At 47.4% G+C, this 22,960-nt stretch overlaps 1 protein-coding gene and 1 pseudogene across 3 annotated transcripts; one reads left to right on the top strand and one right to left on the bottom strand.

The window, feature by feature from the left end:
* Positions 1-2,252: 2,252 nt before the first annotated feature.
* On the bottom strand, positions 2,253-2,386 carry LOC119624631 (small nucleolar RNA SNORA26; annotated as a pseudogene).
* Positions 2,387-3,480: 1,094 nt separating this feature from the next.
* Positions 3,481-22,860, top strand: SLC25A44 (solute carrier family 25 member 44). Of its 3 annotated transcripts, none has more exons than XM_007976749.3 (4): positions 3,481-3,630; positions 9,082-9,719; positions 17,914-18,041; positions 20,286-22,860. In XM_007976749.3, exons 2-4 carry the CDS (start codon positions 9,095-9,097, stop codon positions 20,475-20,477), a joined length of 945 nt encoding a protein of 314 aa, XP_007974940.1. In that variant the 5' UTR covers positions 3,481-3,630; positions 9,082-9,094; the 3' UTR covers positions 20,478-22,860. The 3 variants fall into 3 exon arrangements, with proteins under 3 accessions (XP_007974940.1, XP_037853703.1, XP_037853704.1); XM_037997775.2 differs by having other exon boundaries at positions 3,487-3,630; positions 9,082-9,521; XM_037997776.2 differs by lacking the exon at positions 17,914-18,041 and having other exon boundaries at positions 3,487-3,630.
* The last annotated feature ends 100 nt before the right edge of the window (positions 22,861-22,960 follow it).

The following is a 22,960-nucleotide window of genomic DNA, read 5'->3' as shown; positions in this document are numbered from 1 at the left end:
TTTCTTTTTCTTTTTTGAGACAGAGTCTCATTTTATCGCCCAAGCTGGAGTGCAGTGGCATGATCTCAGCTCACTGCAACCTCTGCCTCCCGTGTTCAAGCAATTCTCATGCCTCAGCCTCTTGAGTGACCAAGATTACAGGCACATGCCACCATGCCCAGCTAATTTTTGTATTTTTAGTAGAGACAGGGTTTTGCCATGATGGCCAGACTGGTCTTGAACTCCCGACCTCAAGTGATCTGTCCATCTTGGCCTCCCAAAGTGCTGGGATTACAGGTATGAGCCACTGCGCCTGGCCTGCATATTTCTTTTTTCTTTTTTCAAGGAACTGGCTATTTGATTGTAGGAGCTGGCAAGTCTGAAATCTGTAGGGCAGTCCTGCAGGCTGGGAACTCTGGGGGCAGGAGGTGATGTTACAGTCTTAATGCAGAATTTCTTCCTCAGAGAAACTTCGGTTTTGCTCTTCAGGCTTTTCAAACCATTAGATGAGGCCCACCAACATTATTGAGACAATCTCCTTTACTTATAGTCAGCTGACTAGATGTTAACTGTGCCAGCAAAATAACCTTTATAGCAACATCTAAATTAGTGGGGTTTTTGTTTGTTTGTTTTTTGAGACAGAGTCTCCTTCTATTGCCCAGGCTGGAGTACAGTGGTGCAATCTGGGCTCACTGCAACCTGTACATCTTGGGTTCAAGTGATTCTCATGCCTCAGCCTCTCAAGTAGCTGGGACTACAGGCACGTGCCACCACAGCTGGCTAATTTTTGTATTTTTTTTCTTTTTAGTAGAGACAGGGTTTCCCCATGTTGGTCAGGCTGGTCTCGAACTCCTGATCTCAAGTGACCCACCTGCCTCTGCCTCCCAAAGTGCTGAGATTACAGGTGTGAGCCACTGTGCCTGGTCTATATTAGTGTTAGATTGAATAACTAGGTGGTATAACCTAGCCAAGTTGATAGAAAACTAACCATCACACTAAGATTGAAATGTCCATTAGATATTTTGAGGCAGTTATAAATAAGTCTGGAGTTTAGGAGGAGGGATCCATCCTAGAAATATCAATTTTTAAAAATAGTAGGCCCGGCGCGGTGGCTCACACCTGTAATCCCAGCATTTTGGGAGGCCGAGGCAGGTGGATCACCTGAGGTCAGAGTTTGAGACCAGCCTGGCCAACATGGTGAAGGCCCATCTCTACTAAAAATACAAAAAATTAGCCAGGCATAGTGGCTGGTGCCTGTACTCCCAGCTACTTGGGAGGCTGAGGCAGGAGAATCATTTGAACCTGCGAGGCAGATTGCAATGAGCCAAGATCATGCCATTGCACTCTGGCCTGGGAGACAGAATGAGACTCCATCTCCAAAAAAAAAATAAATAAATAAATAAAATAAATAAATAAAAACAGTAAAATACACATAACATAAAATTTACTATTAATAACATTAATACGTACACAATAGTGTGCAACCATCACCACTACCTAGTTCTAGAACATTTTCATTGCCCAAAAGGAAACCCTGAACCCATTAGTTACTTTCCATCCTCTCCCTTAATCTCCAGACTCCCGGCAATCACTTATACACTAAACTGCTTTTTGTCTCTATAGATTTGTCTATTCTGGTTATTTGGAATAAATAGGATTACATAATATGTGGCCTTTGTATCTGGTTTATTTCACTTAGCTTAATGGTTTCAAGGTTCATCTATGTTGTAGCATACATTCATTCCTTTTTATTGCTTAATACTATTCCACTGTGTAAATATACCACATTTTGTTCACCCATTCATGGGTTGATGGACATTTGAGTTGCTTCTACTTTTGGCAGTTGTGAATAGTGCTGCTAAAAATAAACATTCGTGTATGAGTTTTTGTTTGAATGTCTGTTTACAATTGTATTGGGTATATACCCAGGAGTAAAATTGCTGAATCATATGCTAATTTTATGTTTAGTTTATTGAGGAACTGCCACTGTTTTCCACAGCAGCTGTAGCATGTTACATTCCCACCAGCAATATCTGAGGGTTCCAATTTCTCCACATCCTTACCAACGCTCATTTTCTGCTTTTTGTTTGTTTTAATTTTAGCCACCCTAGTGGGTGTGAAGTGGCATTTTATCAACTTGATTTGCATTTCCTTAATGACTAATGATGGTGAGCATCTTTTCATGTGCTTTGTGGCCATTTGTATATCTTCTTTGGGGAAAGGTCTATTCAAGTCTTTTGCCCATTTTTCTCTCCTTTTATTTCTTTTATTTCACCTGCGACTATAGACAGGATCCAAAGAGGAGTTTTCCAGTCTCTTTCCTGTGTTTAATGGAGACTTACCTTACCCTTCTGTGTTATTTTTTAATTTGGTTGTTTGTCTTTTTGTCGTTGAATTGTAGAGATATCAACTTTGAAATGAACTGACTCTGCAGCCTATGCCTCCTAGCCCCTCATTTAAAGTGCTCCCTCCTCTTCTTTTAACTCCATATACAGGCAAACAGCTTCAAAAGCTGGAAGAGACCCTTAATGTCATTTTTCTCCACCTTCAGGTTGTCCCCCATTCCTGCAGTTTTTTGAGTTCCCAAACTTCAAAATTGGCTGTGTATCCTCAGTCATTCCTGCTGCATGTTGACGTCTACTATTTTGGCTCTATAAATAATGAGAAATGCGACCAGCACAGTGGCTCACGCCTGTCATCCCAGTGCTTTAGGAGACTGAGTCCGCAGCATCGCTTGAGCCCAGGAGTTCAGGTTACAATGAGCTATGATCTTGCCACTGCACTCCAGCCTGGGCGATACAGTAATACTGTGACTCTAAAAAACAAAAAAGAGGAAAGAAGAAAAAGTTATATAAAAATCTCACATTAGATTTGTTCTTTTTTTTTTTTTCTTTTTGAAATAGAGTCTCGCTCTGTCGCCGTCCAGTGGCACGATCTCGGCTCACTCCAACCTCCGGGTTCAAGCGATTCTCGTGCGTCAGCCACCCGGGTAGCTGGGATTACAGGCGCGCGCCATCACTCTCGGCTAATTTATTTCGTAGTTTTAGTAGGGACGGGGTTTCGCCAAGGCAGCCAGGCTGGTCTCGAACTTCTGACTTCAGGTGATCCGCCCGCCTCGGCCTCCCAAAATTCTGAGATTACCGGTGTGAGCCACCGTGCCCAGCCTTGAATTGAATATAAAGGTTCCAACACCCCCAAACACAAGGTGCCCCTATTTACAACTGGATCTTCAATAAGCGTCTGGTGATTCAATTTCCGCCAATTAGAAAGAGCCCAACCAGAACACGCAGGCGCCTTAACGCTGAGGGCATAACGAAGGTAAAGAAGGCGTGGCTACTGCCCAAATCCAAGATGGCCACCAGGAGGCCGTCCGTTCTCGGAAGGGCAGCCCATCCTCGCTCCTGGGAGGCTCAAAGGCTCAAACGCCATTGGCGGAATCGTCGACAGCTCATCCTCCGCCCCCCGCAGGGGGCGGTAATGACAGAGTCCAAGTTTCCGGTTCCGGCAGTACCGGGAGCCGAGTCGAGATGGAGGAAGATGCGACCGGCGGACGGCATTCGCTGGGAACGACGGATAGACTGGGGGCTGCGGCCTAGAGGTCCGGGCTTGGAGTTCGCCTCAGACGCGGCGGAGCCGCCGGAGTCTGAGAAGGTAATAAGCCACCGGCTCGGGGTCCCTGACAACTAAGGTCTCTGAGGATCTGCACTTGTCAAGGAGGCAAAGGATGCCTGGGGTGCCAGGCTGTGGTGCCATACAGTGGTGCCATACAGTTTTGGGAATGAAGGACAACTGCTGTGAGGCGTCTCTTCCTGGCAGAGGAGCGTGAGATTCGCTGACAGCGAAGAAGCACGGCAGGGGGCATGTTCGAAGAGCCAGAGTTGGGTGTGCGGGGGCCAGGACAGAGGCTGTATAAAGGGGGTGTCCCACGGAGTATCTTGAGAGGATTGTCATGTGTTGTCTGTGATGAGGGATCACGTGGGTACCTATGGAAGACCGAAGGAAAGCTGGGTGGGAATCTCACCATGTCCGAGGTAGGGAGGAGATGATCTTGAAGGAGGGTTCGAAGGCATCCCCAGGCATTCCCCTAGGGAAATGTATATTCAGTAGGACAGGGGGGCAAGCATGTACATATATTCACGTTCATGTGGTAGATAGCTCCCAGGATGCAGATGCAATAGGGAGAACAGAAGGAATAGAGGGTATTGGTCTCTATTCTCTGTTTCCAACTGAGAAGTGGGGACCCATGGATGTCTTGTCAGGAGTTGTAGAAGATGATTTGATTTGAAAAGATCCGAATCGATCAAATGGTCATCATTGTGCTCAATTCTACTGACAAGTCAGGATGGAGTCAGAGGGCTCCTAACCTACTCATAATGGTCCCAGAGTCCTGGAGTAGTTGTTACAATTCCTTTTTTTTTTTTTTTTTGGACACAGAGTCTCGCTGTGTTGCCCAGGCTGGAGTGCAATAGCGTGATCTTGGCTCACTGCAAGCTCCGCCTTCCAGGTTCACACCATTCTCCTGCCTCAGCATCCCGAGTAGCTGGGACTACAGGCGCCCACCACCATGCCCGGCTAATTTTTTTTTTTGGTATTTTCGGTAGAGACGGGGTTTCACCGTGTTAGCCAGGATGGTCTCGATCTCCTGACCTCATGATCCACCCGCCTCGGCCTCCCAAAGTGCTGGGATTACAGGCATGAGCCACCACGCCTGGCCATTACAATTCTTATAATGCTGACAATCCTTAATACTTAAAGCAATGCTTCCCAAACTTATATATTATAAAAGTTTGGTTCTTATTCAGCAAGTCTAGGGTGCACCCTGAAATTCTGTATTTCTAACAGGCTCCCAGGTGATGATGTCCATGATGCAAGTCCGTGGACCACCTTGGGTGGCAAGGACTTAGAGCATCACTGTCCAGTGGAACTTTCTGTAATGATAATGCTTTGCTGTTAACAAAATGCCTTCACAATTATTAACTCATATGAATTGCACCAAAACTCTTATACAGCATTGATAGGCTTTATTAGCCTGATTCAACAGACAAGGAAACTGAATTTCAGTGAAGTGACTTGGTTCCAGTCTTATACTACTGAGTAATGGAAGTGAAATTCACCATGGATCTCCCGATTGCTGGTGTTCTTTCCGTTGTATGACCTTGCCTTCCAGGTGACACTGCCTTCTCTCGAGCCAGAATCTTATCCCAGAACCTAGTGAATAGTCAGTCCCATGTGAATTTTCTGGTACAAGGAGAGTAGAGGTGAAGAGGAGGAGGCATATGCCAATTTGTCCCTTTCCATTGGTGGGGTCAGTATTGGGAGCTCTGCCTCTAACACTTCACTTGATGACTTCAGGACAAAGCACTCACTAATTCTGGGTCACCTGTTAGGTCCCCAGAGGAAGCACTTCAGCATTTGTACCTGAGCAGTGTTAAAAAGTAGAAGAAAATCCGGAATTGGAACCATGCACGTGAGGGTCTGAGAAAGAGCCCTAAAGAAGTTGGGCTAAGTTGGGAGAAGGGAAGGCTGGAGGAACTTTGCATATGGGTATCTGCAACGAGGATTTTTCAGAGGGCAAAACAAGAAGAATGGGATTGATATTTCTGCAAGAAGTTTGGAAGTTATGTAACGAAGAGCAGGTTGAGATCCTACGTTTTAGGAGCAGCCTGCCCCTTTTGAAGGGGTAAAGGGAGTGGGTGTAGTGCCCTCTCCTCTTCTGTTGTAGTGGCTTATCCCTCTAAGGCATGACCCTTGGATAGGAGTTACCTGCCTCAGAAAGTCCCCACTTCCTTGTGGGAGTTTAAAATAGATTGGCGTATGTGAGAGATGGAGACAAGGTGGGAAATCGGATCCTGTCTTAGGATTTCTCATCAGGAGATGCTGGTACTTGGTGTTTCAGCTTGATAAATTGAGAAGGTGCCATGAAACCAGGTCCTGGAACAGAATCCCTGGTTGCTCTGTCGTTTAGCTGCTCTGACCCTCTGCCCTGTAGAGCACGCATTTTGCATGTGCCTGGCAGGAGGCCCTCCTGCTTGAACCCAGCTGTATTTGTCTGTGTTGACAGGGTGACTGCTCAGCCACTAAGCTTGGTCACTCCACAGACACACTAGGAAAGCAGAGGCAGTTCTTGGTTTCTCTGGAACAGAGCTGCAAGAACTCTCTGGGCATCTGCATGGACAGGAGCTTATGCTTAACTGTTGAGTGACCTGCAGCCATAAGGGCATTAATTCTGCCTTCCAGAGGTGGGAATGACTTGGCCTTAAACAGTGATTTGTGTTAGAATTCTTCAAATCCCGTAAGGTAGAAGGCATGGTGGAGTAGAGAAGAAATCTTGGCTCATATCTGCCTCTTCCATTGATCAGCTATGTGACCTTGGGCCTGTTACTTTTAATGTATCTGACCCTCCATTTCCTCATTTATCAGAAGTGTCTAACTGTACACAAGTTAAATTGTAAGGATTACATGAGATATAGACAGTGAGTCAATCCTGTTGTTTCTCTGTGTCTTCTCACCTCTCACTGGTGTTGGAAATATGATCTTGCGACCCTGGATGGCAGCCACTCTGGAGCAGGAGAGACAGTGACCACCTTTTGAAGGGCTCAAAGGAGAATATTATCCCACAGGACTTAGTGGGTCCTCCAGGCTGAGGCTGGGGAGGAGGGCCACCTTTGCCTACAGCAAGTGGCATATCATTGTTCTAGGGGTTCTCTTGACGACAGAACTTTGCCTGCAGCTCATTTTCCACAGCCTAGATTTTCCAGTCTTGCCAATCCAGTTGACTTCTGTCTTCTCATTTCCAAGCCTTTGTTCTCTCCCTTTCACTGTCTACATGGATTATCCTTAATTCAAACTGCTTTGTCCTATAGGAAGCCTGTGCAGGTTATGTGCACCTCGCTCAATCCTTACCTTGAAGCTGAGGTTTCCCCTCAGCTCTCAAGTACTCAGTTTGCACTGCAGGTAGTCCCTATGTTAACAAAAGTTATACAGTCCAGCTCAGAGAATCCTGAAAAGCTGCCCTTGCTTCCATGGTAACCAAAAGGCAGTTCTCATGGAATAAAAGCTACCTAAAGCCTGAGTTAGGACCTTTGGTTGGGGAAGGTGGTTGAGGATGGACTGTGATTAGATGCTTGGCATGAGGTTTGCTAATGGAACTGCTAGTGTAGAATGTTTCAGCCCCCTAGAGTTGTCCCTGTGATGTGGCTACCTCCGTTCTCTGGGATTTCTCTTAAAGTCTGGGGAGCCCCTGCTTCTCACTTCCTGGAATTTATTTTCCCACTCTCCCTTTCTGGCTGAAAATTTCTAGTATCTTACAGAACAGTGGTGGGCTATACTGGAGCACATCGTATTACCACTAAATATGTCTAATAAATGATATCCTCTGATTTGACATTTCCTAAATGTGAAGCTCCTGATTTTATACGGTTTTGAAATTAGTAAGCTTGTTAGTTTTGTTTGAAATTCTAGGCACTGGATACACTTAACATAAGGGCTACATGTGCATTAACATGCTCTTGTTTCCTTCATTCTGTATCTTTTTTTTTTTTTTTTTTTTTTGAGATGGAGTCTCACTCTGTCTCCTAGGCTGGAGTGCAGTGGTGTGATCACAGCGCACTGCAGCCTCAACCTCCCAGGCTCAGGTGAGCCTCCCACCTCAGCCACCCAAGTAGCTGGGACCACAGGTGCATGCCAACATGCCCAGCTTTTTTTTTTTTTTTGAGATGGAATCTTGCTCTGTCACCCAGGCTGGAGTGCAGTGGTGCGATTCTCGGCTCACTGCAAGCTCCGCCTCCCGGGTTCCCACCATTCTCCTGCCTCAGCCTCCTGAGTAACTGGGACTACAGGCGCCTGCCACCACGCCCGGCTAATTTTTTGTATTTTTAGTAGAGACAGGGGGGTTTCACCATGCCGGCTAACTTATTTTTATATATTGTAGAGACGGAGTCTCCCTATGTTGCCTAGACTGGCCTTGAACTCCTGGGCTCAAGTGATCCTCCCACCTTCACCTCCCAAAGTGTTGGGATTATAGGCGTGAGCCACCATGTCCAGGCTTTTCCTTTGTATCTTGTGTCCATTCCCCAGAGCGATACTGTGTCTTCTTGAACAGACGGTTTCTTGAAGTCAGAGTCTATCTCCTCTGTCACTTCTCCCCCCTCATTATCTAAGACTGAGGTTGTGGTTTATACGCTTAGAGTTGAAAGCATGCAGTCCAACATGTTCTGTACTCTGTAGTTCTCCAGACTCTCCAGGGAAACTACTTAGCTCTCAGGTGGTTCTTTTCTGTTTTTCTCAGAGTTAGTTATCTAATAACTGAAGAGGACTCTGCCCTTTGACCTGTTCCTGACTTTCTAAATCCTTTTGCTGGAGGAAAGGGAGGTGGTGGGGGGTGCCCTGTGGTGTGAAAGCCCCACTTGCCCACACTTTCTTCCAATGCAGACAGGAGAAAATATCATGTAAATGTAGTGACTGTGGGTCAGGGGAGCTCTGAGAGGCCAACATGGGAAACCGGAGACAAAAATGAGTCAGTTTGCAATCAGAGGCACCCTGCTGCGGGTGCACAGCCAAAGGTGATGCCTCCTCAGTAGGCCCAGGAGCATCAAAACTGGAACAGTCCCTTTCAGCCTTCAGGAGCCTCCAAAATGTCACTTAGTGACGTCCCATTCACCTGCTTAAAGGCCCTGCATCCTGTCAGGTAGTTGGTTGGTCCACAGCATCCTGAGCTCTGCCTGGGTGAGCCAGATAAAAAGAATGGTCCCTGGTCAGGGTAGTGACACCAGGGCCCAGAGAGTCAGGATAGAAGATCCTGTAAGCTGTAGGGAGCTGAGGAGGCCATGGAGCCAAGGGAATCACTGAAGTGAGGGACAATTTCTGGAGGAGGGAAACTGAGTAAGGAAGGCCTGGCCAAAGACAGAAGGGGACAGTATCCTGATCTATGAAGGAAGACTCAAGTGTGGATTGACAGAGCCAGGTTGGGTGGAGTCCAAGCTTTGGGCAAGTGAGTGTCCTGGAGATGAGGTCTGAGAATGGGACTTTAGAGCCCAGCCAGAAGGGGAAAGCACAAAGCTCTGACTTCCTTCTTCATATCCCTCCATGCTGCTCAAATCCCAGGTCTTCAGGCACCATGGAGGACAAACGCAACATCCAGATCATCGAGTGGGAACACCTGGACAAGAAGAAGTTCTACGTATTTGGTGTGGCAATGACAATGATGATCCGTGTCAGTGTCTACCCATTCACCCTCATCCGCACCCGGTTGCAAGTTCAGAAGGGGAAGAGCCTCTACCATGGGACCTTCGATGCCTTCATCAAGATCCTGCGAGCAGATGGTATCACTGGCCTCTACCGAGGTTTCCTGGTCAATACCTTCACCCTCATCTCTGGCCAGTGTTATGTCACCACCTATGAGCTCACCCGGAAGTTTGTGGCTGACTACAGCCAGAGTAACACAGTCAAATCACTGGTGGCTGGTGGCTCAGCCTCCCTTGTGGCCCAGAGCATCACAGTGCCCATTGATGTAGTCTCCCAGCACCTCATGATGCAGCGCAAGGGTGAGAAAATGGGCCGCTTTCAGGTGCGGGGGAACCCAGAGGGACAAGGGGTAGTTGCCTTTGGCCAAACCAAGGACATCATCAGGCAGATCCTGCGGGCTGATGGGCTTCGCGGCTTCTATCGAGGCTATGTGGCTTCACTGCTTACCTATATCCCAAACAGTGCTGTCTGGTGGCCCTTCTATCACTTCTACGCAGGTAAGCAGGGGCCAGGACAGTGGGGGAGGAAAGTGGGATTTCTAATGGGGCTGAGATACTGTTGCTTTGTGCATGTTAGAGCGGAGGTGAGATTTAATGGGGGAATGGATCATTCATTCAGCAAATGTTTGAATCCAAGAGGATTTAAAGATGCATAAAACATAGTTTTACTTTCAAGGAGCTTCTAATGTAGTGAGGGAAGCAGACAGGTAAAAAGACTAGAACAGTGTGTAGCATATGCTCTGTGTGCTTTGGAGTCACTGGAAGGTTGGGGAGGACAAAAGCTATGGGATGTTTAGGATTTGAAGACAAATCTGATGGGTAATAGTGAGCTTTTGAGTTGGATGTTTTCCTCCGCTTTTTTTTTTTTTTTTTTTGGATGGAGTCTCACTCTGTCACCTAGGCTAGAGTGCAGTGGTGAGATCTTGGTTCACTGCAACCTCCACCTCCCAGGTTCAAGCGATTCTTTTTTTTTTTTTTTTGAGATGGAGTCTTGCTCTGTCGCCCAGGCTGGAGTGCAGTGGCACGATCTTGGCTTACTGCAAACTCCGCCTCCTGGGTTTACGCCATTCTCCTGCCTCAGCCTCCCGAGTAGCTGGGACTACAGGCGCCTGCCACCTCGCCCAGCTAGTTTTTTGTGTTTTTAGTAGAGACAGGGTTTCACCGTGTTAGCCAGGATGGTCTCGATCTCCTGACCTTGTGATCTGCCTGCCTCGGCCTCCCAAAGTGCTGGGATTACAGGCTTGAGCCACCGCGCCCCGCCGTTCAAGCGATTCTTGTGCCTCAGCCTCCTGAGTAGCTGGGACTATAGGCGTGTGCCACCATGGCTGGCTAACTTTTGTATTTTTAGTAGAGATGAGGTTTCACCATGTTGGTCAGGCTGTTCTGTAGCTCCTGACCTTGTGATCTGCCCGCCTCGGCCTCCCAAAGTGCTGGGATTACAGGATTGAGCCACCAGCCCCTCAGCATTTAAAATTCAAGGTGTGATATAACTTTGAACCTCTCCACTCCTGTGATGTATCTTTGTTCATAAGACATTTTACTTTTTAAGTATTTCCTGTTTCCTAGAAATGGGGTTACTGAGTCAAAGATGACATTTTTGAGGGCTTCCATAAACATACTGCCAGATTGCCTTCTCAAAGGGCACGGTGCATTGTTGAAGAGCAGGACTTGAGTGTGCCTGCTACCCTGGGACATCCATCCACAGCTTTGAGTAACCACAAAACTCCGTTAGGGCAGCCTATGTTTGCAGCCTCCCTAATCCCTGCTGTTGGCTCACAACCCTTGGTAATGGGTATTCTGTCCCACCCCATTGGAAACTTTTCTGACCAAAATTTTGATGCCTTCTTAACCTGCAATGATTTTATTTCTGTGGCTCTGTACTTTCCTGGTGCTTTTTTGTTTTTCTGATTATTGCTTCTTCTTTCTTCTTCCTTCTTCCTTTTCCTCTTCCTCTTCTTCCTCTTCCTCTTCTTCCTTCCTCCTCCTCTTCCCCCTCTTCTTCTTTCTTCTCTTCTTCTTCCTTCTTTTTTCTTCTTCCTTTTCTTCTTTCTTCTTTTTTTGCTAGCTCTATTACTTCTATTTAGCACAATGCTTCCTCTGGGGTATTGTTAAAAGCCAGGTTCCTGGACTCTATCCTGACCCTTTAATGTTAAAAAAGCTTCCCAGAAAAAAACAAAAAAAAAAACAAAAAAAACCCACAACATTTCCCAGGAAATGTGAGGATCTTCTCTGGAGTCTGTCTTTAGCGTTCTCTCCTCATTTGACTGCATTTACAATTAGAGCTGCATCATCCGGGTGCAGTGGCTTACGCCTGTAATCCCAGCACTTTGGGAGGCTGAGGCGGGTGGATCACGAGATCAGGAGATCGAGACCACAGTGAAACCCTGTCTCTACTAAAAATACAAAAAATTTAGCCGGGCGTGGTGGCGGCGCCTGTAGTCCCAGCTACTCAGGAGGCTGAGGCAGGAGAATGGCGGGAACCCGGGAGGCGGAGCTTGCAGTGAGCCGAGATTGCGCCACTGCACTCCAGCCTGGGCGACAGAGCGAGACTCCCTCTCAAAACAAACAAACAAACAAACAAACAAAAAACCAATTAGAGCTGCATTTTTCTGATGTGCCCATCATCTCTACTTCCATTCTCAGACTAGCCTGTGGAGAGCTCTGGACAGGCATTCTGACTGTAGGACTTCTCCATCTAGATGCATCTACTTATGTCTAAAACTTTCTTCAAGTAACTAGTCTTCATCCCAAGCTGGCTGTCTTTTCTGACTTACTTTCATCAGTCAGTGGCCTTGTTATTCTTCAGATTACTGAGACTGAAGTCTTGGGGATTGTGCTTGACCACTCTTTCTTTCTTGTCCCCACGTCTAGTCCTGGTAACTCTAGAATTTTTCTCCCAACTTTCTCTTCATTCCTACTGCCTTCCCTGGGAACCATGCCTCTGTTACCTTCCTCCCAGACTGCTGCATCAGCCTTCTAGCTGTTCCCTCCTGAGTTCTCTTCCTTCCCGTCCATCACATACATCTCTAATGGACTGAACTTTTCGACTGGAGTTGTCATGTTCAGTGGCTTCCACTGCTTACTGAGTAAAATCCAAACTCTTCAGCCTGACTTCAGCCTCCCTTAAGAGTGAAATCTCTTGCTTCTCCCCTAGGTATAGGCAGTCTGTGCTGTAGCCTGGGCAGGTAGTGCACAATTCCTCAACCATACGTCACCTCTCCTACCACCATGTTTTGTTCCTGCCACCCCTCTACCTAGATGCCTCCCAGGTTTGCTTACCCCTGGTGCAATCGTGACTTACCTTCAGTGCTCCTTATTGCCTCCTCTTCCTTCCTCTCCATGTAACCCTTAACCCAGAAATGATCTTTCCCCTTTTTCATCCCCATGACATTGAATCTTTCTTAAGGCAGTTATACATTTGCCTTGATATTATTTGTGTGTGCCTTATCTCTTCTACTGAAGGGAGAGGAAACTAACATTTATTGAATGCCCATGTGTGCCAGGGCTCTGTTTGAGGGCTTGCATATCTCATAATTCCAATCTCACAATAACCCTGTGATGTAAGTGTTCTATAAGAACAGGGACTGTGTCTGTTTTTGTTCACTATTGTACCTCCCAACACCTAACTCAGGGTCTGGTGAACCTTAATTGCTCAGTAAATGTTTTTTGAATTAATAGACTGGTTCTCGCCACTCCCTTTTGCTTAAAATCTGCCAGTGCTGCCTTACCGGCATCTAGAATAAAATCAATTTTCCTTTCCATGGTCTATATATCTCTATTGATCTGACTCCTATCTGCTTTTCCAGCCCCACCTTGTGCCACTCTTCTCTTCCTCACTACTCTTCCCTCAGTTTCTGGTATACATCAAGCTCTGTTCTTGCCTCAAGGCCTTTGCTGATAATGTTCTCTGCCTGGACATCCTTTCCCCTGTTCTTTATGTGGTTGGCTCCTTCTCATGCTTCAGGCTTCAGCTTACACATCACCTTTGTGAAAAGGACTTTATTCTATTGGAAAGAGGGCTCTTTCTGTTTTATATTTCAACACCTTCTTTCCTTCTTAGTACTTGTCATAATTTGCAGTTATTTTACCCCCAACTCCCAGCTCCTTAGAATATAAATTCCATGAAGGCATCTCCCTGTCCATGTCTCTGTTCTATGTCTGGTACTTATCGCGGTGCCTGGCATCTATTATTAAGTAAATACTCATTTATATAATTAAATACTTGTCCAGAGTCAAGCCAGTCTTAGCCAAGAGGGATTTAAACCAAGTCAGCCTGAGTTCATCTTTTGCCTGGTAGATAAGAGATTCTTAAATGTTTCTTAAATTACTAATGGAGAAAAATGAAAGATGTGGAGTCCCTCTTTCCCCTCCCTCCCTTCCTTCCTTCCTTCCTTCCTTCCTTCCTTCCTTCCTTCCTTCCTTCCTTCCTTCCTTCCTTCCCTCCCTCCCTCCCTCCCTCCCTCCCTCCTTCCTTCCTTCCCTCCCTCCCTCCCTCTCTTTTCTTACTCTGTCGCCCAGGCTGGAGTGCAGTGGCAGGGTCTTGGCTCACTGCAAGCTCCGCCTCCTGGGTTCATGCCATTCTCCTGCCTCAGCCTCCGGAGTAGCTGGGACTACAGGCGCCCGCCACCACACCCAGCTAAGTTTTTTGTATTTTTAGTAGAGATGGGGTTTCACCGTGTTAGCCAAGATGGTCTTGATCTCCTGACCTTGTCATCCGCCCGCCTCAGCCTCCCAAAGTGCTGAGATTACAGGCGTGAGCCACCGTGCCCGGCCCTTTCTTCTTCTTTTTTTTTTTTTTGAGATGGAGTTTCGCTCTTGTTGCCCAAGCTGGAGTACAATGGTGTGATCTAGGCTCACCGCAACCTCCACCTCCCAGGTTCAAGTGATTCTCCTGCTTCAGCCTCCCAAGTAGCTGGGATTACAGGCATGAGCCGCCATGCCTGGCTAATTTTGTTTTTTTAGTAGAGATGGGGTTTCTGGTTTCTTCATGTTGGCCAGACTGGTCTCAAACTCCTGACCTCAGGTGATCCGCCCGCCTCGGCCTCCCAAAGTGCTGGGATTACAGGTGTGAGCCACCATGCCCTGTCTGACACAGAGTTATTTCTACCACTTTCTTGCTTTTTTGTTCCATCTTCTCCCCAAGCCCCAGGAAAATGGCATATGTGCATGATTAAAATTGGAATCTGGATCCTGCTATAGCTTGCAGGCCTGGAGGCCATAATAGACAGGCCCAAGGAGGCAGGCAGTGCCAGTTCAGATGCTACAGTTGTTTTTTGTTTGTTTGTTTGTTTCAAACAGAGTTTCACTGTTGTTGCCCAGGCTGGAGTGCAATGGCATGATCTTGGCTCACTGCAACTTTTAACTCCCGGGTTCAAGCAATTCTCCTGCCTCAGCCTACCAAGTAGCTAGGATTACAGGCGCCCGCCGCCCCACCCGGTGAATTTTTTGTATTTTTAGTAGAGACGGGGTTTCACCATGTTGGCCAGGCTGGTCTTGAACTCCTGACCTCAGGTGATCCACCCACCTCAGCCTTCAAAAGGCGTAAGCCACCATGCCTGGCCCAGATGCTACAGTTTAATGATTGCAAAATGCCTTATTCTTGGGAGAAACGGGACACAAGTGAGGCTGAGCCACCAGTTCACTTTGTTTCTGTCTGTATGCTGATTCTGGGGAAGACAGTAATTAGAACTGGGGGAGAGGTGGTTCTGGTGAGGTTTAGGGAATTCTGCCATGCCACCTGCGACTTGGAAGCTCTCACTTCTGCTCTGCCTGCCTCCACCTCCCTACTTCTCCCTGGCCACAAACTAAAACTAGGAGCATGAGGAAAAAAAAAATTTTTTTTTTTTTGAGACGGGGTTTCACTCTTGTTGCCCAGGCTGGAATGCAATAGTGTGTTCTTGGCTCTCTGCAACCTCCATCTCCCGGGTTCAAGCAATTCTCCTGCCTTAGCCTCCCGAGTAGCTGGGATTATAGGCATGCGCCATCACACCTGGCTAATTTTGTATTTTTAGTAGAGATGGGGTTTCTCCATGTTGGTCAGACTGGTCTCAAACTCCCGACCTCAGGTGATCCGCCTGCCTCTGCCTCCCAAAGTGCTGGGATTACAGGCGTGAGCCACCGTGCCCGGCTGAGGAAAAAATTCTTAAAGGTATGACAACTGAACTATAGAAGAGAAAACCCTACGTGACTTACCTCTTGGATCTCATATGCTGTTCCTTCCCTTACTCATACTGCTCCAGGGTACTGGACTTGGCTGCCCCTCGAACACTTGCTGTATGCTTGTCCTCAGGACCCTTGGACAGAATGTTATCCCTTCTTTGAAAGCTCTGTCCATAGATCCATGTGGCTTGCACTGTCTCCCGCAGGTCTTTGCTCAGACTTCACCTTCTTGGAATGGGCTTTCATCCTTTATCCCTGAGAGGTCTGAGAAAAAAAAATAAAAGATAAAATGGCAACCCCTTCCCCTCCACCCTTGGCCTCCCTATCTCCCTTTCCTGCTTTATTTTTATGTATAGCACATACCTGCTGACATAGCTGTGTATTTTGCTTTTTTATTTGTTTATTATCTCTTCACACTAGAATATAAATTTCCTAAGCACAGGAATTTGAGGCTTTTTTATTTACTGTTAAATCCTCAGGACCCAAGATGACCAGCTCATGGTAGTCACTCAATAAATCTTTGTTGAATAAATGAATGAACATGTTGTCTTTCACCTCCAGAGAGAGTAAAAAGAAAATTCAATTGCAGGTAGACTTCTCAGTGGTACTGGGATGGGTTAACCTGGGTGCCATTCTATCTTCATTAGCATTTTGAAAGATGAATTTTCTTTCTTGATATAAGCTGGAGAAAAGTGCTCATTGTAGGATGTGACTTTCTATTTTAATATTGTTTTTATTTTTAAAAACATGCACATCTTTCAAAATTCAAAAGTTAAGAAAGGGTATGTAGTATGCAACAAAAAGACTGACCCACCTGGTTCCCAGTGTCACTAGTTTTTATTTAATTTTTAATCTCTTTTTTTTTTTTTTTTTTGAGGTGGAGTCTTGCTCTCTCACCCAGGCTGGAGTGCAGTGGTGCAATCTCTGCTCACTGCAACCTCCGCCTCCTGGGTTCAAGTGATTCTCCTGCCTCAGCCTCCCGAATAGATGGGATTACAGGTGTGCACCACCACGTCTGGTTAATTTTTGTATTTTTGGTAGAGACTGGGTTTCACCATGTTGGCCAGCCTGGTCTCGAACTCCTGACCTCAGGTGATCTGCCCACCTCTGCCTCCCAAAGTGCTGGGATTACAGGCGTGAGCCACCACATCCAGCTTTAATTTTTCTTTGAGACAGGGTGTTACTCTGACGCCCAGGCTGGAGTACAGTGGCGTGATCATGGCTCACTGCAGCCTCTGCTTCCAGGACTCAGGCGATCCTCCCACCTCAGTCTCCCAAGTTGCTGGGACTACAGGCCTGTGCCACCATGCCCAGCTAATTTTTGTATTTTTGGTAGAGGAGGAGTTTCACCATGTTGTCCAGTCTGGTCGCAAACTCCTGGGCTCAAGTGATCTACCCTTCTTGGCCTCCCAAAGTGCTAGGATTATAGGCTTGAGCCACCACTGCCGGGCCATGTCATTGGTTTTAAATGTATCCTACCAGAGTTACTCAATGTATTCCCTCTCCAAGGAATCTTGTCCTGTTTAAATGGATGATGTTGGCCAGGTGTAGTGACTCACACCTGTAATTTGGGAGCTGAGGCGGGAGGATTGCTTGAGTCCAGGAGTTCAAGACCAGCCTGTACAACATAGTGAGACCCCATCTCTACAAAACTTATTTTTTTTTTTTTTTGAGACAGAGTCTCGCTCTGTCACCTAGGCTGGAGTGCAGTGGTGTGATCTCCACTCACTGCAGTCTCCCCGCCTCCCGGGTTCACGCCATTCTCTTGCCTCAGCCTCCCGAGTAGCTGGGACTACAGGTGCCCACCACCATGCCTGGCTAATTTTTTTTTTTTTTTTGAGATGGAGTCTTGCTCTGTCACCCAGGCTGGAGTGCAGTGGCGCGATCGCAGCTCACTGCAAGCTCCGCCTCCCGGGTTCATGCCATTCTTCTGCCTCAGCCTCCCGAGTAGCTGGGACTATAGGCGCCCACCACCACGTCCGGCTAGTTTTTTGTATTTTTAGTAGAGATGGGGTTTCACCGTGTTAGCTAGGATGGTCTTGATCTCTTGACCTCGTGATCCGCCCGCCTCGGCCTCCCACAGTGCTGGGATTATAGGCGTGAGCCACTGCACCCGGCACTACAAAACATTTTTTAAAACATTAGCTGGGCATGGTGGCACAAGCCTATAGACCCAACTACTAGGGAGGCTGAGATGGGAAGATTGCTTGAGCCCGGGAGAGTGAGGCTGCAGTGAGCCATGATCATGCCGCTGCACTCCAACCTGTGTGACACAACAAGACCTTGTCTCGGAAAAAAAAATCAATCAAAATAAATGGGTGATATTTCCAAGATGACTCCTGGAAAGGGCCTGAGACTTAATAATTTTTTGAAGGAAGCAGAGAAAATAAAAGATAGGAGTTAGGTGTCTAAGGTGGCGAAGAGTGGAGGGCCGGTCTGGGTTGGGAAAGCCACCTGGTAGAAGCAGCAAGCACAGGGAGGCCAGACCGGTGGTGCTTTGTGTCTTGAGCCATTGTCTTTCCCTGGATTCCAGAGCAGCTCTCCTACCTGTGTCCTAAGGAGTGCCCTCACATTGTCTTCCAAGCCGTCTCAGGGCCCCTGGCTGCAGCCACTGCCTCCATCCTCACCAATCCCATGGATGTCATACGAACCCGCGTGCAGGTAAGACTGGCCACTTCCCTCACCCTCCTCATGGAGAAACCATTAGAAGCATGACCTTCAAGCCCTCCAGTGTTGCCCTGACCTCTTTGTTTCCTGGCCCTCTAGTCCAGTCAGTCTTCTCCTGAACATCTAAGCCCCTTCTGTGTGCTTAGCATCTATAGAAGCCAGCCCACAGCCAGGTGCATTGGCTCACTCCTGTAATCCCAGCATTTTGGGAGGCCAAGGTGGGCAGATCACCTGAGCCCAGGAGTTCGAGACCAGCCTGGCCAACATGGTGAAACCCTGTCTCTACTAAAAATAAAACATTAGCTGGGTGTGTTGGCATGTGCCTGTAGTCCCAGCTACTCGGGAGGCTGAGGCAGGAGAATCACTCGAACCTAGAGGTGGAGGTTGCAGTGAGCCGAGATCACGCCAGTGCACTCCAGCCTGGGTGACAGAGTGAGACTCTGTCTCAAAAAAAAAAAAAAAAAAAGGAAGCCCGCCCAGCACTTAAAAGTACCTGGAATGCTTCTCACTCTGTCTGCTACCTCGCATACCTCTCCTCCATCACATGCCCATACCTCCAGGAAATCTTACTGGTTTCTTCCAGCCTTTACTGGAGTCCTATTCCGTAGCTTATTAGCATAGCCTGTCAACAACTCTTTACTTTACCTTGCAGGTTTGTGGTTATAAGAAATATTGATTTCAGTTAATTCGTAAGTCTGTCTGGTTTTTCCAGTAGGCCGTAAGTTCTCTATGGATTATGAGAGTGACTTTTCTTAAATAGGTTTCACAGATTTTATGGTGTGGATGCAGCAAAACCCTGACAAAGCCCTTAGTAATGCCTGTCTTCAGTCAGCTTAAAGACAGTTACACAGCACTTAGACCAAGGAAATAGAATCTGAATGATATGTAATATGCAAATAGTAGGTGTTGCCATATAAAGTTTTATGTCTGATTTGAGGTGGAGAATCAAAGTTGTACAAGAGAATGAAGTCCCTGGGTTATGGTGAGGGGAGGAGGGAAGGAAAATAACAGGTTAGGGATAAAATCAGCTTCCCTAGTACCAGGATGTTGGGAAGGAGATAAGTAATAAATATAGGTATTTTTGTTTCTAGGAAAGAATGCCCCCTCATTTGAAAATGAATATACTGGCATCTGGTTGGTTTGCAAATAATAAAGCACACAGGGTCAGTCCTCATTCTTTCCTGAGCTTTATTCTGGGCGGTCTAGGAGGAGATCCAAGGGAAAGGACAGGTCTCTACTTTGAGGAGCTTCCAGGCTGGAACGACCCAGAGGCATAGGTGAAAAAGTCCTTGACATGGCTGTGGAAAAAGTGGAAGGGTTAGGGAAGCAGAGATGGTCACAGGAGAGAGTATTGGAGAGGAAGAAGGGAGTGTGTAGGAGGGTGCTGAAGGAGGCGGGGCGGAAGCAGGAGATGTTCTTAGCCATGGCTAGGATACCTTGTGAAGGTCATATCATGTAAGGGGCGGTATGAACAAGGAGTGCATCTGTCCTGTATTGGCCAAGGGGCTGAGGGGTGGTTTATAAAGGTATAGTTTAGGGGTCGTTTATAAAGGTATAGTTTAGGGGTCAGGGAGGGTGTGGAACTGTTGAGAAAGAAGAGAGAAGTGATTTCTGCTTGGCCAGGCTTTCAGTGTGATAGGGAAGATGCCTATATTTGTTCATGGGGTGTGTGAGAGATGGCAGAGATGGAGAGGAAGGTTCCAGCTCTAGAACTTCAAGGGATTGAAATGATCAGAATCAAAATCAGACTGGCAGAGCTGCAGAGGGTCTTAGAGAGCGTTTAACCCAGCCTCCCTGAGACCAAAGAGCAACATCCAGTTCAAAGACTCATAGCTACATAGATTATCTCATGATATCAATGATAGTTAACATTTTTTGTACACTGAAACGATCTGCCACCACTGTTTTAGTATTTATGAATATTATTTTCTTTCTTGCTCTTAACAACCTCATGGTGCAGGTACTATTATCACTCTTTTATATTTGAGGAAATCGGGGCACAAATTGTTAAATTATCCAAGGTTATGTTGTTAGTAGGCTGGGGAGCAGAATTCAAACTCAGGCAGTCAGGCACCAGGGCTTATACTAAATCACTGTGCTGTACCATCCCTCACAAGCAGAATCCACACCTTCCGATGTCTGAGTCTAGTTCTCCCCACTTTAGCCTAAGGCCGATGGAGATTGAGCAGACGGACTCTGACTACAGACAATGGCCCTCCACTGTGTTGACTTTTACAGGTTGAGGGTAAGAACTCCATCATCCTGACCTTCAGACAACTGATGGCAGAAGAAGGGCCTTGGGGCCTCATGAAGGGCCTCTCGGCCAGAATCATCTCAGCCACACCTTCCACCATTGTCATTGTGGTGGGCTATGAGAGCCTCAAGAAACTTAGCCTCCGACCTGAACTGGTGGACTCGAGACACTGGTAACCAGTGGTGGGGAGAGAAGCCTGCTGTTTTCCACACTACCGTGGGTCAGGGGCAGAGTGGAGAGGATGGCACCCTCTCCAGATGCCCCCACCACACACCCAGCCCTGCCCTGGGCCCGGTGGCCTATCTGGGATAGGGATAGAGACTTTGAACTGCTCTTGCTGAAGAGGCTCCACGCCTGGATCCCTTGCCCCCACTATTTAAAATTCTCTTCTGAGCTGGGCTCCCTCACTCAGTCCCTGTATTCCATACTGGCCTAAAGGCCCCCCCCCCCCCCCCCCCCCCCGCTAGCCCTTCTGGCTTCCCCCTCCATCTGTGTCCCTGAGACCCTGAGAAGAGCTGTACATAGAGCTTGCTTACTACCACTGGTTCTTCCTCTTGGGCTTTCAGCCCAGATTCCAAGCAGCTGCTATCAGCCCTCTCTCCCTTCATCTCTTAGCCTTGCTTATTTTTATTTTGGGACCGAGCTGCCCACTAGATGACTCTGCTTTTCCCTGCACTTGGGGCTAAGGTGCCAGGCACTTATTTGCACAGGGAGCAGGAGCAGCAAAAAATCTCTGGTTCTCCAGAGCACTCGTCCTCTCTTTGGAGGGGTTATTAGGTTGGGGAGAAATGTTGATACTTTTATTTTGTGTGTGTGTGTGTGTGCGTGTGTGTGTTAACATCTATGAACCAGGCTATTAGTACTGCTAAAGCGCCAATCCTGCTGTCAGAGCTCACCCCCTTCCTAAGACAGGTAGAAAAATGTAATGTAACTTTTTCCTCAATTCTAGTTCCCTGTCCCTTCAGTCTCAGGAGCCCCAGGAGAGTCTAAGCTGGGGCATCCCCTGGCCCAGAGGACTCCCGTGGTGGGCACAGTTCTAAGTGGATCAGGCTGTCTTGGGTGCACTGGACTTGGAGCACTACCTTGAGAAGTCAGGTTGAGAAAGTAGTTGATCTAGAAGGCAACAAGAGGGCATGTGTTCCCCAGCACATCTACCCAGGCCAGCAGAGCCAAACCTAGGAGAGGGCAGTGAGGAGATTCTCTGCCCCAGGTGGCCATAACATACACATAAATACCCCAATCACTCAGACTTATGGCAACAAGTGTTGTCTCACTATGGCGATCTCTAAGATCCACATCACTGGATGCGTAGTCATCCCAGTCATGTTACCCTGTGGAGGGATACTGGAAGAACATAAAGAGCAGTTCAGAAAGTCACCCAATACAAGGACCACTGCATTTACCAGCCTGATACTGCCAAGATTATCTGATGCTCTCCTCAGGAGCTAGAAGAGGAGTGCTCCTTCTTCCCTGCCTCATCCTCCCTACTGCTACTCCCCCCCAGCCTGTGTTGCAGGTAGAGAGGTGCAGCAAATAGAGAAGGCATGTCAAAACTTGCATTTCTACCTGAGACGTTTGACCTGGATGATCCTCCAAACTCTATTGGTCCCACCCCCTGGGAAAGGCCATGGTGCCAATTTGAAAGGTGCTAGCTACCTGAAGCCTTGATATTTCTTCATGGCTGCCGCACATTCTTCCACCCTGGCCAGAACAGGTTGTGAAAACCGCTTCTCTACCTTCACCACCACCACTGTCCATCTTGATCTCATTGAGGGTTTTTCCCTTTCACTTGATTTTATTTTTGTTAATTCCTTCCTGCACTTTGTCAAGAGAGTCCTCCAGTTTCTATCCAGGAATGTTCACATCCAAAGGGTTGGACCCACCAGTCATTCTGAATCTTCCTGCCCCTCCTCACCACTTTACCCTGAGAACCACAAATATAATGGAAGCAGTGGGGCCCCCTCCCCCACCATGTCTTTAAGCTCATCCTAGCAAGACCTCTAGAGACCCTAGAGACTTCAGTCCTTCCTCACCATGGCACAGTGGGGAAAGTGTCAATGGGGAAAGTGTCAATGGGGAAAGTGTCACGGACGGGAGGTAGGATCCTGCCACTCGCGTCTTAGTGTTTCTCCCCCAAGACTTTCCTTCTGTTTTGTTGTCTTGTTGCAGTATTTTACAGCCCCTCTTGTGTTTTATTCTTTGTTTCTCGTACACACACGCAGTTTTAAGGGTGATGTGTGTATAATTAAAGGGACCCTTGGCCCATACTTTCCTAATTCTTTAGGGACTGGGATTGGGTTTGACTGAAGTATGTTTTGGTGGGGAATGGGACTGTGGACTTCCATTCTCCCTAAACTGGAGTTTTGGTCGGTAACCAAAGCTAAAAGAAACCTCTGGGAGACTGGCCAAGACGGGAAACCTGATTGGAGCATTGAGAATGAAAAGGCAGACTCTGAACGTTTGATGAAATGGACTCTTGTGAATATTAACAGTGAATATTCACTGTTGCACTGTACGAAGTCTCTGAAGTGTAATTAAAAGTTTTTATTGAGCTCCCGAGCTTTCGCTTGCGCATATTTTTCGGCTCGCGGACATCCCACCGCGCGAAGCCTCGCCTTTCTGCGACCCTCAGCCTCCGATGACTTTCCCGCCCCCGCCC

Source organism: Chlorocebus sabaeus, chromosome 20 (assembly GCF_047675955.1).
Source record: "Chlorocebus sabaeus isolate Y175 chromosome 20, mChlSab1.0.hap1, whole genome shotgun sequence".
Classification (NCBI taxonomy): domain Eukaryota; kingdom Metazoa; phylum Chordata; class Mammalia; order Primates; family Cercopithecidae; genus Chlorocebus; species Chlorocebus sabaeus.
This window is presented reverse-complemented; position numbering and strand designations above follow the sequence as displayed.

Excerpts from the sequence above, each read along its gene's own strand:
- SLC25A44 (XM_007976749.3), top strand. The coding sequence starts at position 9,095 with ATGGAGGACAAACGCAACATCCAGATCATCGAGTGGGAACACCTGGAC. Across the intron at positions 9,720-17,913 it reads CTTCTATCACTTCTACGCAG|AGCAGCTCTCCTACCTGTGT; the intron begins GTAAGCAGGGGC and ends CCTGGATTCCAG. Across the intron at positions 18,042-20,285 it reads TCATACGAACCCGCGTGCAG|GTTGAGGGTAAGAACTCCAT; the intron begins GTAAGACTGGCC and ends TGACTTTTACAG.